The sequence below is a fragment of the Candida oxycetoniae genome, assembly GCF_023343755.2.
Source record: "Candida oxycetoniae strain CBS 10844 chromosome Unknown scaffold4, whole genome shotgun sequence".
Lineage (NCBI taxonomy): Eukaryota > Fungi > Ascomycota > Pichiomycetes > Serinales > Debaryomycetaceae > Lodderomyces > Lodderomyces oxycetoniae.
This window is the reverse complement of record NW_026055367.1, coordinates 238,917-255,243: the sequence shown is the minus strand read 5'-3', so window position 1 is coordinate 255,243 and position 16,327 is coordinate 238,917. Positions and strand designations below refer to the sequence as shown.

General features: G+C 39.2%; 5 protein-coding genes across 5 annotated transcripts; 2 read left to right on the top strand and 3 right to left on the bottom strand. All coding sequences in view use genetic code 12, as the record gives it.

Moving 5' to 3' along the window:
• Positions 1-26: 26 nt before the first annotated feature.
• On the bottom strand, positions 27-3,542 carry KGF56_001016 (uncharacterized protein; the record flags this gene model as incomplete). Its single annotated transcript, XM_049322094.1, has 1 exon — positions 27-3,542. One exon carries the CDS (start codon positions 3,540-3,542, stop codon positions 27-29), a length of 3,516 nt encoding a protein of 1,171 aa, XP_049181919.1.
• Positions 3,543-4,317: 775 nt separating this feature from the next.
• KGF56_001015 (RNA binding protein) lies at positions 4,318-4,698 on the bottom strand (the record flags this gene model as incomplete). The annotated part of the gene is made up of 1 exon (XM_049322093.1): positions 4,318-4,698. The coding sequence occupies one exon, from the start codon at positions 4,696-4,698 to the stop codon at positions 4,318-4,320; it is 381 nt and encodes a 126-aa protein (XP_049181918.1).
• A 399-nt stretch (positions 4,699-5,097) lies between these two features.
• CUP5 (H(+)-transporting V0 sector ATPase subunit c) lies at positions 5,098-6,030 on the top strand (the record flags this gene model as incomplete). Its single annotated transcript, XM_049322092.1, has 2 exons — positions 5,098-5,111; positions 5,562-6,030. The coding sequence occupies 2 exons, from the start codon at positions 5,098-5,100 to the stop codon at positions 6,028-6,030; spliced, it is 483 nt and encodes a 160-aa protein (XP_049181917.1).
• A 191-nt stretch (positions 6,031-6,221) lies between these two features.
• KGF56_001013 (NUP85) lies at positions 6,222-12,617 on the bottom strand (the record flags this gene model as incomplete). Its single annotated transcript, XM_049322091.1, has 2 exons — positions 6,222-8,643; positions 9,124-12,617. 2 exons carry the CDS (start codon positions 12,615-12,617, stop codon positions 6,222-6,224), a joined length of 5,916 nt encoding a protein of 1,971 aa, XP_049181916.1.
• A 667-nt stretch (positions 12,618-13,284) lies between these two features.
• On the top strand, positions 13,285-16,116 carry KGF56_001012 (putative E3 ubiquitin-protein ligase; the record flags this gene model as incomplete). The annotated part of the gene is made up of 1 exon (XM_049322090.1): positions 13,285-16,116. One exon carries the CDS (start codon positions 13,285-13,287, stop codon positions 16,114-16,116), a length of 2,832 nt encoding a protein of 943 aa, XP_049181915.1.
• Positions 16,117-16,327: the final 211 nt, after the last annotated feature.

Sequence of the window (16,327 nt, the reverse complement as noted above, 5' to 3'; positions counted from 1 at the left end):
AAAAAGAATGAAAATAGATTGATGTTTTAGGCTTTCCATTTTCCATGATCCTTGTAACTATTGTACAAACTTTTAAACAAAGCCTTTCCGGCATAATCAAGGGACGCATTAATGGTTTCAAGCTCATTCTGAGATAGGATGTTAAACATGCTGTATATGCCCTCAGTCAAAACATCATTTACCTGCTTGCTATAATTGAACTTCAAATGAAAGTAAACGTAATTACTCATCAATACTGATAGGTGCTTTCTCAATGATTTTTTGTACAAGTTTGCAGAAGTGGTTAAATGTGCCGTGGTGGTAGCTGTGGAGGAGGAGAAAGAGGACGTTGGGGAGGAAGAAGAATCCCTAATTCGTTCCGAAGGCTCACAGATATTGTTCAATAATCTTGCGTACGAACTTGCAGCCTCGACACTATTTTTCCAAGGTGACTGCATACTTAAACGATTCAAAAATGAAGACATTATGCTAATAAGGAGGTGATGACGTGTAGATAATTTATAGCGATGGTATAACAAGATGCACGATATGACTTGTGTCGCGGTGATATAGACTTTTTCAAGTTGTTTGATATCTGTGAAACATAGCACTGCAAATATGTGATTCGTGATGTTTAATGTCAATTCAAGTATATATTGAGTAAAAATACCCGATTTTGTAATGAGTGCAGTCTTGACTGTTTCCAAAAGCGTTATGGCTGTACCAAAATCCACATTTTTCCCTTTAACGTTCACCAAAAACGAAAATAAGCTAGCACTTGTTTTAGAATCTGTGTCTTTTGTAAGTGTTGATAGGAACGAACAAGCAATCATGATCAAGTCATTTACAAACTCGTTGCTTTCTGAGGCCATAGCAGACCCAATGAAATTTCTAAACACATCCGTGTGCACCTCCAAATCATCACGGGCTACTCTCTCCAAATAATGTGATAATTCTTGAAACTCGGCAGTTTTATTCAGCTTTGTTGTTGTTGTTGTTGTTGCCATATATAGAGCCAATAAGTATATCGCATGATTAAAGCTAACAGGTATTGCCCTACCCACAAGCTTGAATATCGCCAGCCTTATGCAATCATTTTTTGTTTTCTCCAAGTTGATGTTTTTCACAATTTCTTGCACTTGAGCAAATGACAGTTCCAGCGGGTCAACTCTTGATGCGAGCGCTTGCAAGTACCAAACCATAGTAGTGTCATCATATTTTATGGTTGAGCTTTTCAACACAGTTGTGCAATGTAACAAAAGCTCATTGTGTAGCTCAATGACTTTCTGCTGCAATGGTAATGGAGTTTCCGCAATGCATCCTGATATTACTAGGGCAAGTTGAATCTCTGGAGATCTTGGGTCCATCATTGTTGAGTTAAGAACGCTAGTTAGTCTCATTATAACATCTATAACGTAGGTAGTAGGCTCACCATTTTGTCGTTGGTTCAAATTTGAAGTCCATACCAAATAAGTTATCTCCGAAATCAATAACTCCCACTCACCGCTTGATCGTTCAATAACTTGCAATAATATACTGAAATCCAGCTCGATAAGAGACTGATAAGAAGGTATGCTCAACAAGTACTTAATGCTCTTAGCCCAGCCCACTGAAGGATTTTGAATAAATACTTTGGTGGCTTTGTCTAGTATTTCTCTTTTCAGCCCCTTTGTATAACAAGCTAAAGGAATTTGTCTTATGAGCTCATCATTAGGGATTGGGGTCTCAACCAAATGCCTAATTGTTGCCGATACTAGTCTACGTTGTTCAAAAAATTCATTTGGAATATCCTTTAAAGCTTGCGAGTTCATTGCTAATAAAATCAATTTGTCCACGTTTTCAGCGCTAAAAAAGTCATTAAATATAACAAACCATCTTTTAAAAGCACCAACAACGGCACTAGTATCAAGAGTTTGGAGTGCTGACATAAAACGCACAATTTGAAACTGCTGACTATCTGTGACTTCCTCAACTTTTCCTAATTCAACAAGCCTGAGAATTGTATAGTAAAAGTATAAATCATCCTCCAGGTTAAGAATACTTTCGGGTATTTTAAATTGTAAACCGTACAAACAAAGCAAGTTGTACCGCACTTGCCAAAAATCACTTTGGAGGTTAATAACATTTTCGTTTCGAAGAAAAACATCCTTTGAGTAGTCTATTATTTTCCAGGTGCATTTCATCATCATCATTCCACTCGTGATTGCTGTGAGAATTGGTTTCATATCAATTGTATCCAATTTGAAAGATTCCTCTATTATGAGAGAAAGCTGCTTTCCCGATAAGGACAGTATTGTGGTAGCAACCTTGCTGACAAATTCATCACTTTCCCATACCTCATCCTTCTTTATGGCTTTTGGCCAAACCTTGGTGAAAAACTCAAATAACTCCCTATTCTCTACATATGCATCTACAACGACTTTCCCTACTGCTAGTACTTGATCATCTAGCTTAAATGCGGAATTGTATTTTTCAAAAATGAACTTTGATTTTTTAGTTGCAAGTTCACTGTCAACCTCAAAAATGTATTTGACCATACTCCAGTTCAAATCGATGAATTTTTTGTCGGCTATCTCCGATTTGTATATAGCACTTGTGAAATCCAGGGATATTGGTTTTTTCGAATTCACCAATATACCCAACATGTCTTCTGATAGGTGTTTATACTTGGAAGATAGTAACACGTAAATTTGTTCACATTCTTTTATACTCTTTGATGCTAGGTGCTCAACCACGAGAGCATAGAGATATAAAACTGCTTTCAGGTCAAGGCCTGCCAGATGTTTGGATAATAGCTTTTCGAGATTAACTGGTATTCGATCAACATATTCTGGAGCAAAGATTTTCTCAACAAGAAGTGACTTGAGCACCAGTTTTGAAGTCGAGCTGAGCTTGCCTGGAGATGATGATGATGACAACTCCACCACCACCACTACCTCAATTAACGGCAAAAGACACTCTTCAAAAAATTTATTGTACAGTTTTTTAGAGCCTTCGTATCCCAACCTCAGACAAGAACCAAGATAAATTCTCACCACCAACTGCGACCAAGCATCTATATCTCGAAAAACTGTTTTCCCAACAAGAGCTGATAGGTATCCCTTTAGTAAGAAAAATCCCGTAGGTTCATCCACTTCCACATACGTGTAGTTCATTAGCATGTTCAAGGCATCAAGAATTTTTGGTAGACAATTGGCTGTTTCTGGTGTAATTTGGTTCAACACTTGCGTTGTAATCTCAAAAATCTTCAAACTTTGCACAATCCTATCACGAGTATGAACATCATTATAATCGGCGTCGGAGACACCTAAGCTTTGCCACGTTTTAATGAATAAATCCCACACATCCACACTAAATTTCCACTCGCTGAATTTCGAATTTGCCGACCTATCGTTTAAACGGTCAACTAGTAGCTTCAAGATAAAGATTCCACTTTTGGGGAAATAGATATTAAAACTTTTCTTATCTAGCACTTTATTGGCATATTTTACTATAGTGTCGAGCTTTTCATCTTTAGATCTAAGTAATCTGGTAATAGTTTCTGCCGAAACTGGTGCCAGCATTGAATGTCTACCCGAATTCTGCACCCTTATACAAGAAATGCTTCTCAAGATGCTTTCTAAACGTTTTTTTCTTCTCACAAAGTTGAAAAATTCGATGCTCATCGCAAAAAGAACCAAAAAACTTGAAGAAGAAGAAGAAGAAGAAGAAGAAGAAGAAGAAGAGGAAGAAGAAGAAGAAGAAGAAGAAGAAGAAGAAGAAGAAGAAGAAGAAGAAGAAGAAACGGAAACAGAGTGGAGATGCAAAGTAGGAGATGTAGAGTGGAGATGCAAAGTAGGAGACGCAGAGTTGTAGAGGTAGAGCTAGAGAAGTCGAGTTGTAGAGACAGAGCTGGAGGAGTAGAGCTGTAGAGGCAGAGTGGAGATGCAAAGTAGGAGATGTAGAGTAGGAGACGCAGAGTTGTAGAGGTAGAGCTAGAGGAGTCGAGTTGTAGAGGCAGAGCCGGAGATGTAGAGCTGTAGAGCTAGAGCTAGAGAAGTAGAGTTGTAGAGACAGAGCTGGAGAAGTAAAGTTGTAGAGGTTGGGAATTATGAAAAGTAACAAACGATCCCACTTGACCCCAAAAAAACAATAAAGATGATTTATTTGTACATTGAAGCTCATACACTGAAAAAACAGTCAGTAGCGGTGACAGTCGGTGTAGTCAGTAGCGGTAACAGTCGGTGTAGTCAGTAGCGGTAACAGTCGGTGTAGTCAGTAGCGGTGACAGTCGGTGTAGTCATGTCGGTGACAGTCGGTGCTGCTCCGCTATCTCGGTTCGCTCAATAGTGTCGATTTCTATATCAACAAAGTTTCAATTTTGTCTTTGATACCGTAAATTTGGTTCTTGATAGAAGAGGCGTCATTTGTTGTCACAGAAGCAGAAATGACCGGCCTCGAAACACCGCACGCTCTACCCAAAGCAGCCTTGCTTGGAACAAACACATATGGAACATTCTTATCCTCGCACAATAACGGCAAATGCAATAAAATCTCAATAGGCTCAGCGTCAGCAGCCATGATTATAAACTCCGAAATACCTCTATTCAACGTCTTGGTGGCCTCATTGGCCCCCTTCTTCAATTGTCTCAAATTCTGTGCTTGTTGAACAACATCCAAAATCTGCTGGGTCAAAGCTGAATCGGCTAATGGGAAAGCTTTTGGATTCGGTGAGGACATTTCCTATAGTTAGTAAATTGTAATGTAGTGGTCGGTTCCTTGCCAATATGCTCAAACAATAAAAGCTCGCCTTAAATCTCACTGGTGGTCCTATAAAAGCTTAACTTGTATAGATAGATATATATAGTGTCTCTATTCCTTTTTCTTCTGGCAAAAGGCGATGAGGCTTTTTGGAAAAAAAAAAAAAAAAAAAAAATTCCTTCAAAATGACATTTGGTAGCGAGCAGAGAAATAAGGTCGTGTACAAGAACCCAAAGAAGCACCGTTAATTTTAATTTCAGTTTTCAGCAAATAGCTTTTATATATATATATAAAACCCTTGTTAAAGTTGAATTAAGAAAGGAAGATTCCTATTTTCAGTCAGTTAGAGGTATTAAAAGTTGCATATATAGAGAAGTCATGTCAGATTTATGGTATGTACATACAGAGAAACGGTAGATGGTAGAGGTGAATGGATTTTTGGAAGAAGGTAAAGGTGAAGGGATTTAAGAAGAAGGTAGCTTTAATGGAAAGGGCAAGATTGCTTTAAGGTTTAATTGAACTGTTTATGGGGGGCAGAGAAGAGGAGAGAAAGCAGATGCAGTGGTGCTGGTGAGATAAAGATGCAGTGGTGCTGGTGAGATAAAGATGCAGTGGTGGTGAGATAAAGATGTAATGGTGCTGGTGAGATAAAGATGCAGTGGTGCTGGTGAGATAAAGATGCATTGGTGCTGGTGCCAATCCTTATTCAAAAAAGACATGCTTCACTATCTCGCTCTGCTCGATAGTGTCGATAGTGTATCAGTCTTTTCTTCCTTTTTTTCCATTTTTCCAACTACTATCCTACTACTTCCAGATTCCACTATACTAACCCTATATTTTAGCCCAGTTTACGCTCCCTTCTTTGGATCTATGGGTTGCGCAGCCGCAATTGTGTTTACCTGTTTTGGAGCCTCTTATGGGACTGCCAAATCCGGTGTTGGTATTTGTGCCACATCTGTTACCAGACCTGACTTATTAGTGAAAAATGTTGTTCCGGTTGTTATGGCAGGTATTATTGCCATTTACGGGTTGGTTGTTTCTGTTTTGGTGAGTGATTCTTTGTCTCAAAAGCAGGCATTATATACAGGTTTCATCCAATTAGGAGCCGGTTTATCAGTTGGGTTATCAGGTTTAGCTGCCGGTTTTGCAATTGGTATTGTTGGTGATGCCGGTGTTAGGGGTACAGCTCAACAACCAAGATTGTTCGTTGGTATGATTTTGATTTTGATTTTCGCCGAAGTGTTGGGTTTGTATGGATTGATTGTGGCATTGTTATTGAACTCAAGAGGATCTCAAGATGTTACATGTTGATCATCTCTCAAGCTTTTCTTCCATCGCAATTGAACAGCAACAATACAACAACAACAAGAAAGAACAATTGGTTCTTGCAGTATGTGACTCATTAAGGGCGTGAATAGTAGTATTACACTTTGTTTTTCTTTCTCAATTCTTAAAAAGAAAAAGGGAAAGAAATGAAAACGAATTCTTATACATTGACAATCTTACTCTATAAAAATCTGACCAATCTTTGTAATTGTTTTACATCTTAACGCCAATACAAGAGATTCGACGTTGGGTGGAATCGGTTCCACTATCTTTCTCCAGTCATGCTCATTTAAAAGATCTTGGTCCTGTTCCATTATTGAGTATGTATAAAGCTGTTCTCCCTCCCTCTTTTCCTCGTCCGACGCTTCCGTCTCGAAATTATCAATCAACTCTACCATAATAAGAAGGTCAGGCAATCGAAGTTTCAGATCTGGTGAAAGAAATGGAAGAAATTGACTCAACAATAGTGGGCAAAATTTCTTTGGTAAAAACTGAAATTTCAACAAGTGAATGATTTTGGAAAGTTTGGCTGCTACCTTGATACTCGAGTCACTCAATGAATCATAAAACTCCTTCAAGACTGCATAAGGCGAGATGCATTGCTGAATAATAGGATGCAATTCTAGATCAACTTTTTGGTCAATAATACTATTGATAAGTTCATCTCTAACGGGACTATTGTTGACAATGCAGTCCGTGAAAAGCACTTCCCACACAATGTAGTGGATTTTTTGCAATCCTTCTTGATGGGATTTGCCCGATACTTTGAGAGGGTCGTAACAATTCACAAAATGATTTAACGCCTCGTACAAGTAACCGTCATCAAATGCTTGTACACCAGCTTGAAAGTATAAATCCCGCGCCGTTGATGTTAAATTTAAATCTGCGCAAATAGCCAAGGCCCATTCTAGATCGTTATTGGAACCTACATTGTAATTTGGAAGAAAGTTGGCTATTGTGTTGCAATTATGCTCACGGCTTTCGGGTCTAGAATTGACCCATTCGTTGGACAATATTCCAACTCCCACAGGAACTAGTTCATACACGTTTAAACAGTTGTATGCATGACACAAAAGGAAGTACTCTGAAATCAACTTTTTGTTTAAAATGTTACCAGCAATGTCTTCTTTATTACCAAAGTAATAGTTCTTGAATAAGCCCTTCAATTCCATCAATATAGCCACATAGGACGCCGTGGCAGGGCTCAAGCTAAAAATTGTCTCCATCACCTTCATTAGGTTTTCTTCAAGAATATTGATAAAGGTTAATTCGGTTCGATCTTCTAGGTTGCCGTCTGTATCAGGCGACGACAACGACAACGACAACGACTGCGGTGGCGGTGGTGGTGGCTTTTCCGTTACTGCAGTGCGAAAAAAATTCTCATAAACTTGGTCGTTGTCCCGTATTTGGTACAAACATAATGCAAGGTACACATCGTACCAGGTGTTACTGTATATAGCGATGGTTCTTGGAAGTCCCGTCATTACACAGGCAATGTCATAGATTTGTGTGAGCATGATTCTGTGATGGGCATTCTCAACAACCTGACTTGTATCATTTTTCAGCAGAGACAATGAGTCTCTAAATTCACAGGCTAGCAACTTCCATTGTGGGAATTGTCCCTTTAATGCATATGATGTATAGGTGGTCAATAAATTCTTAATGTCTTTAATTGCGCAAAATAAGAAAGGATTTAACTCTTCGAGCTCCTCATAATTGGAGTGTTGTATCACTTCATCTGCTTGCTGGAATAAGCCTCTACTAACCATTTTACAAACCAAACTATTCCAAAAGAGAGGGTGCATATAACTGTTTTCGTGATCAACCATTATTTCGTTAATCAATTCACTCGAGGGCTCGGGATCAAAGTTGTTAACCCAATCGATTACCATTTCTGGTTTTCTTCTCACGTATCCATAAAAATACGTCGATGCAATGCACTTCAAAATTGAAAGTACATCGCGTAACTTTTCCTTCTCCGTCATATCCTCGATATTATCGACAGGTTGCTCGGCAAAAATAGTTAAGTGGTCGACAATGTCTTGGAAAGCCTCATCTATCATTACCGACTCATTGTTGTTGTTGTTGTTGTTGTTGCTATTGCTCACCAGTTTGGAAATCACACCAATTGAGGGGGAACGCAAATAATCATTTTCTGTATCGTTTAAACTCGACAATAAGTTTTCCACCGTTTTGTAATTCGAGTTTACGTATTCTATGTAAGCCCTTTGGATCCTTGAAGAACTTCTTCCGCCATCACCACTACTTAACTTGTGGAGCTTGCCATCCGCATGGAATTCCAACTCCTTGTCGGAGTTTATCCAATCCATCAAATCAGGGTACTCATTATCCGGACAAAGAATTTGCGCCGTAGATAAAGGCGATAAATGTGGCAGGTGGCAGGGTGAATTGGTAGACGACTCAAACGTTCGTCCCTGTCCTTTTTCTCTTTCTTGTTCTTGTATTTGGCCCTCAGACAATTCTGGTGATTCTGACAAACTTTCAGTTTCAGAGGTGACCAGCACATCATCACCATCGTCCTCGACTTTTTCCGCATCCTGTGGAAGTTCCAACATCTCAATGTCCTCAAACTTTCTACTATAAGCTGCCGGCATGCTCTCTGCCATGGTTACTTGTACCAAACTGTTATATATGCAAATACAAAGTATCTACAATTGAGATTGAAAAAAAAAATATAAAAAAAAATTCAAGAACGAGAAGGAGATGCTCTGGCTTTATGAGAAGGAGATGCTCTGGCTTTATGAGAAGGAGATGCTCTGGCTTATGCTCTGGCTTTATGAGAAGGAGATGCTCTGGCTTATGCTCTGGCTTTATGAGAAGGAGATGCTCTGGCTTATGCTCTGGCTTTATGAGAAGGAGATGCTCTGGCTTATGCTCTGGCTTCATGCTCTGGCTTTATGCCCTGGCTTCATGCTCTGATTTTATGCATTAGCTCACTGTACTCAAGGTTCCGTGTTAAATATCTATACAAGACAATACAGCAAGAACTGTCTCAATAGTTCTACGTGATTTGTTAAAAATGGGTATTTTTGACACTCCTCTGGCTGCGATACATACATTTCAAGGAACTTTTTAGCTATTTTTGTATCGATAACTTTCATCATGAGCGTCTCGTCAGTATCATTATCATTATCGACTTCCATATCCTTTTGCAGAACCAGATGGATACACTCGTTCAGCGCAAAGTGAACCAACCATGGTTGAATGTCTTTAAGTTTCTCTATAAAATCTCGATTGGTGACTTCACCTAGTAAATACAATCCGCCTGAGGAAGTGCCAATGAAGGCCAAATCTTTGACTATATCATTACCTCCACTTGCTTTAACAATTGTGTTGATTTGGCCCCAATCAATATCAACACCCACCTTTTTGAAAAGCTTGCCATGGATATCAATATAAATTTTACCCAGAGTGTCGCCCGTGACTAGATATAAATCATTAGTACCAGTCAAAGTCATACACGTCAACAAGGCCCGGTCCTTTTCCAAGTGAAATTGCCATTGATGTCGTGCAAAGGTCACCATATCAAAACAACAAATTCCTTCAATTGCATCGGCAATGAACACCTCGTGTTGCGCAAACGATTGACTCACAGCAAAAGATGGAACTGTAGTATAATGTTTCGGTCTTGTCTTACATTTATATTGCCCGTCGTATATCAAGTCAACCGCAACCAAGACCGTGCCGGATATCATCAAGACTAAATGATTGTCATTATCATTGTCACTACTATCATCTGGATGAATTTGAGTCATATTTTGTAGCTTCACATCTTTAGTTATCCGTAAACCTGTTATCACACATTTCTCCCTTAGTTTTATTTTGGAATCCTGTATTCTAAACAATCCCAAGGGATACTGATCAGAAGATGATAGAGTTATAAAATCTATTCTGTCACTAACCGGAGCGATACCTGAAAATGCGCACTCGGATATTTCACACAAGTCAACTACTTCTGAATCATCATTAAACTTAAAAGTGTCAGTTACTTTGAAATCTCGTAACCGTACTAATACCAACTCTGTACGTATGTCCATATTCACCTGCAGCCTATCGTAGACAACTGCAACTAGATATTGGCCCTGGGGAAGGACAATACATTTCGTAAACAACTTGTTGGAATATAATACATTGAGTTCTCTAAAATGAGTTCTTGTGCCAAACTCGAGTTGTGCCCGTTCAGCAAGGCCATAACTGAACGTAACCAAAACTTCCTCCACCTTTGATTTACCCGTATTTGCTCCTGTAAACACTATTTCTGTCACGTTTGACTTTGGCACCCTTGTGAATCCATATATATTCAAATTTTCAATCATCCTAGGAACAATAATGTCGTGTGAGTTGAACATCACCACCTCAGATCCACGTCGTTTTATATGGTAGGGTTCCATGGAGTGTAAAACGGTCGAGCCCATACTAAACAACTTGGGACATTTTTCTCCTTGTCTTTCTATAGTGAGTTGTTGCACCTCTTTGTTGGTATACAGCAAAAATGCATATATTCTGGCAGATTGGTTATCAAGATTAGTAAATATGGCAGCCGCAAACACAGATCTTGAACCAGCTTCTAATCCTTCATTATGAACCATTTTCATTGCTTCGTTACTAAACAACCAAACATTCGATTTGCCTGATAAAAATCCTGCAATGATCCAGTATTTGCGGTGGCCCACTTTACATATATCCACACATGTCACTTCCTCTTTTTCCTCTTTTTCCTCTAGTCCCTCTTTGTTAGCTTCTATAGTGTACTCAAAACGCCCATCTATCAGATACTCACAAAAGTAAATTCTACCATCATCTGTGACCATAATTGCAAGTTCGCTCTCCCTAATTATATGCCCAAATAATATGGCCTTTTCGAGCAATACCTGCTTGTCTATTTGAAAGTTTTGTTTTGTTATTAGAATCTCACGTCCATTATCAACAACCTTTTCTAATAAGTTATCTGCCTCGTCTGGTAGAAGCTCTACTTGTAGCAGGTCTTTGTCAATCGCAAGAAACTTTGAGCTTCCTGCAATATCAAGATTTTCATACAAATACTTTCCATTGTCGAATCCAGCCAGAATTAAGAAAAAATTGGTGTCTTGGGTAGCAGAGTTGACGATATTGTACTCACCACCACCTCGCGAGTCATCAGAATATCGCCGTAATTCGCTACCATCCCAGCCACCTTGACATGTATAAAAATTGCGGCGAGTTGACCTCCTTGATATATCTATTACTGGAGGACTTGAATTAATAACGCCAAGGATATTGATATTCGGCCTCGTTGGAAAAATCTCAAACAAAACAGATTTAGATACTCTTGAAGCTTGAAAAAATAAATTATTTTTGACATGGTGTAAAGATCCAGCCATGGGTACTGTTAGGTCTCCTATATCTATCAAATTTAACTGATTTACCACGAGTGCATTGCTAGTTGATTTTTCAATATCTGCGTAAAACATATAGCATTTCCCCATTTCTGTAACTAATAAAATACGAGAATTGTCAATAACTTCGAATGACTTGTAAACTGCTCGGGACTTGCCCCTGCCCGGTTTGTTCAATGTCATGATCAAGCGTAAATCTTTGGATTTGTTGGAGATGATACACACATCCTTCAAGTTCCTGGCCAATGACATATGTTTGATTGCGGTTGAGGGAAAGTAGAAAAGACTTGAGCTTGTGAATGCTAAGAACCCTCCGCCGGCTTTGAAAGACCATGGGACGATGAGAGATGGCTCTTCATCAAATTGTGCAAATTGCCTTGTGATTGAAAACTGACCCGTATAGAAATCAAAACTGACAAACCTGATGCTGAAGTTGGAGAGGAAATCTTTGTATAGAATCGCAAATTCCGTGTTTGTTGTATCATCATCATAATGACGATGACGATAACGTCGTTTCCTTGTAGATGCGTGCTCTTCTGTCCTTGTAGATGTGTGCTCTTCTGTCCTTGTAGATGTGTGCTCTTCTGTCCTTATAGCTGTATCCTTTTCTGTCCCTTTAGAGGCATCATCCAAGGAAACAATCTGTACTATATCAACACTTCCGATTGGTGCGGAAATAACTTCAACGGCAGAAGAAAGGACCGCAGTTCCCTTTTGCATTTCCTCTATAACAGCTGTAATCGAGATAACTTGTATGTTTGAATAGAAAAGATGAAGAAGAACATATTCTGGATCAACTAGCCTTTGGGGAACGAATATTGGCTTCTCAAGATTAGCCGATAGCTGTTGTCCTTTACTCGATAAAGTACAAAGCAAAACCACCTTCATCTCGCTCATCTTGTGCAAAAGCATGCCTTGAGAAATATTGAAAATGTAAAGCTTATGAGCGGCATCTATGAATAGGATATAGCATTCATGTTGAAAAATAATCTTAGCCCATGATAACACTCTGTATGGGAGACTCTTGACGCCTCGAAGCTTGAAGGTATTAACTTCAAGTGTATAAATGCGTACCTCATTGCCCTGAGATAGTACCAAAACTTCTTCACCATTCAATTGAACCTCAGCTGAATTCGTAATCGCTTGCGATTGAGATAACTCGGTTAAAACAAGCATAATTAAACCTCACCTCCAGCAAGTATTGCCATATATAAAACTTCACCGCCCAGCAAGTATTGCCATATATAAAACCTTACCTTACCGCCCCGCGCACGGCACCTCACTATGTAGCGTTATGTTTTGCAAATTGCCCAGTTTAGTTATAGCGTTGCTGGGGCGAGTAAACTGTGAGCAGGTTGCCATTGTGCGAGAAAACAGTGAGCCAGGTTGTGTTAGGTTGGCGTTCGTGCGAGCGGTAACATTTTTTCGCCTGGTTTACAAGTCGCGACTAGATGCTACCAAATGCGGGGCTTACAGAGATAAGCGATTGCATATCAATATCTATAACCAAGATCTTTCAGCTACTACTACTACTTTTACCTAGATGGGATTACGGATAGTTTAGAGCAGCTGGATTGTATGTATGAACCAAAAGGGTATTGGTGTGAATAAGTTTAACCGAAAGAAAAAAAAAAAACCCACACAGGAGAGCTTGTGCTTAATATACATAGACAGATATCCAGCTTTCAATTATTTTTCAAGGTATCCAGCTTTCAATTATTTTCAAGGTATCCAGCTTTCAATTATTTTTCAAGGTACCCTCTTTCTAATTTTGGTTGAGTGAAGCAATCAGGGTCCGTCAGTGCTGCTCCACTAGCTCGCTTTGCTCACACTGGTGTCGCTAATGCAGCTTCAAAGCAAGAACAAGGCATTGTCGTTTTTACATTTTGAATCCACGGGACCTACAACGAACGCTACTAGAGTCTCGTCGAAAGTTTCCAACGATGTTGCCAAAAGACGTAAAGGCCAAACAAATTCACCCGGTCAGAGTGTACCCGCAGCTTTAAAATCGACATTGACTCCTGCAAATTCGGTGACTACGGCTCACAGCGACTCTTTGGGCAGCTTACCCAGCAGCTCAAACTCAAACTCAAACTCAAACTCAAACTCGCGAGATGTGTGCAAGTGCTATTGTTGCGGCACAATCTTGTCATTTCCCAATGAAGCCAACAAGTATAAGTGTTCCATATGTCATACGACGAATATAATGGAGAAAAGTCAATCGACGAATAAAAATGAAACGAAATTAGAACTTTCCTTTAAAGAGATCACTCGTTTGGTTGAGCAATGCTTTGAACGAATCATTTCAAGAGAAGAAGGCAGGGGAGGGGGAGGAGGAAAAGAAGGAGGAGATGGAGGAGGAGATGGAGACGGAGATGGAGAAGACGATGAGAGAAAGTCGCTTCATGAGATTTTTGAGCCACTCTCAACATACTTGTATGACGCCTTCCGATCGCGAGATGTGTTGAACCGTGCTTTCAAAGTTGATTCAAACTGCAAACGACCGCACCAGAAAACGTTCAATGTTTGCTATTCTGAAATCCACGAGATTTTCCATTTACTCACAAAGTTGCCTACAAAGAGACCTCTATACTCCGCTTTGAAGGGAGCAGTTGAGCAATTGAAAAGAATAAATGCATATTTTTCAGAGACCATTCTGGACTATCATTGGATTTTTGTTTTACTTGATATTCCTATTTTGTCAAGAGCACTTGTTTCCAATGATCCAAGATTAAGGCTAATGAGCGACGTCCCAGAGATAAAAATGCTAAGCTACGAGATTTTAAAGAGGTGCCTTGGAATCTTGTCTTGTCTTGACCATCTGAAGCTTATGAAATACTTTGTTAGCTGGTTTGCCAAACTTGACATAGCAGTGTTCAATAACAAAGTAGATGTACTCAATTTATACATCACTTTCCACTTGAAAAAGTATTTCTACTTGATTAATAATCCTCGAGTGAAATTGGCATCAGTCCCCCTACATAGGATGTCGAGTATGGATACAGACAACTTGGAGTATTTTCAAAGCTTGAATTTGAAGAAAAATATTGAGTCAAACCTGAGCTTTTCTTTATCACTGCTGCTCAATGGTTCTGTTAATCAATACAACTCGAATCCGTTTCCTTTGAAATCCAGTGGCAAAGCGAGAGATACCAAAAAGGAAAGCAAGATCAAAGTTCAGCAATATGGCAATGATTGGCATATAAAAAGTGCACTTACATTGTTGTCGCTTCTATATAAAGCCAATAAGCTAAGACATGATTCAGTGCCTGTATCAAACTTTTACAACACGCTCGTTGATTATGTTAATACCAAGTTTGATTTTGATTCCTGGCAAAGAAACAAAAATATGAACTCTTTATCCAAAAACTCTTCTCAACCGGAGATAAAATCTATTATTGGATATATACATGAAACTTCGTCTAGTCACAGTGGCTTAAGCGCCAGTGGATCCTTGTCGTTTTACATGTGCCAGTACCCGTTTGTTATCTCACTCGGAAGTAAGATTGCAGTTTTGGAATATGAAGCACGCAGGCAGATGGAACGCAAAGCCGAGGAGGCATTTATAAGCTCTCTTGATCGAAGAGTGATTATTGATGTGCATTTAAAGATTAGGGTGAGAAGAGATCATATAGTGCAGGATTCTTTACATTGCATACAATCGAATATGGGGAATTTGAGGAAAAGTTTGAAAGTTCAGTTTGTTAACGAACCAGGTGTAGATGCTGGTGGGTTGCGCAAGGAATGGTTTATGTTGTTAACCAAAGAAATTTTCCACCCAAATTCCGGTATGTTTTACAATGTCGAGGATTCGAATTTATTATGGTTCAATCTAGTACCGGTTGAAAATAAGGACATGTACTATTTGTTTGGTGCTGTTTTAGGTTTGGCCATTTATAATTCAACCATATTGGATCTACAATTTCCCAAAGCTCTATACAAAACCGTATTGGCAAAACCTTTTGATATGGATGATTGCAAGGAGATATTCCCGCAAACTTTTGCCAATCTCAACAAGTTGAGGAAGATGGAAAAGCACGAATTGGATGCATTGGAGTTGACTTTTGAGGTTACCTTCACCGACGTTTTTGGCGATTATCACAATAAAGAGCTTGTACCCAATGGTCTGAACATACATGTCAATGAGAGCAACGTGAAAGAATACATTGAAAAGTATTGTATGTTTTTTGTTAGAGACGGAGTTAAGGAGCAGCTAGATGCTTTTACTGAGGGTTTTGATAACGTTATTGGCGGCAACGCATTGTCACTATTTTCCGAAGAGGAAATACAGCTTTTACTATGTGGCAATGACGATCGTAGCGTAGATGTGGACATTTTGCAGTCGGTAACGAAATACAGCGGGTGGTCATCAAATCAAGAAGCTCAGAACTCGAATGTAGTACAGTGGTTTTGGCACTATTTGAAAGAGATGAATAATTCTGGGCGCAAAAGGGTTTTAGTTTTTATTACAGGATCTGATAGAATACCTGCAACGGGAATACAAAACTTGCCGTTTAAAATAACATTGTTGAACCATGGCCAAGATAGTTCTAGATTGCCATTGGCTCATACATGTTTCAACGAGTTGGCAATTTACAATTATAGCTCAAGAGAGAAATTCACTGATAAGCTAAACAAGGCCGTTTATGAAAGCGCGGGATTTGGCATAAAATAGACACGACACTATTGGCACTATTGGCACTATTGGCACTATCGAGCAAAGCGAGATAGTGACAAAACAAGCTACAAAGTGTTGCTCTACTCAACAAGCTGCAAAGTGTTGCTCTACTCAACAAGCTACAAAGTGTTGCTCTACTCAACAAGCTGCAAAGTGTTGCTCTACTCAACAAGCTGCAAAGTGTTGCTTCACTCACCAAGCTACAAAG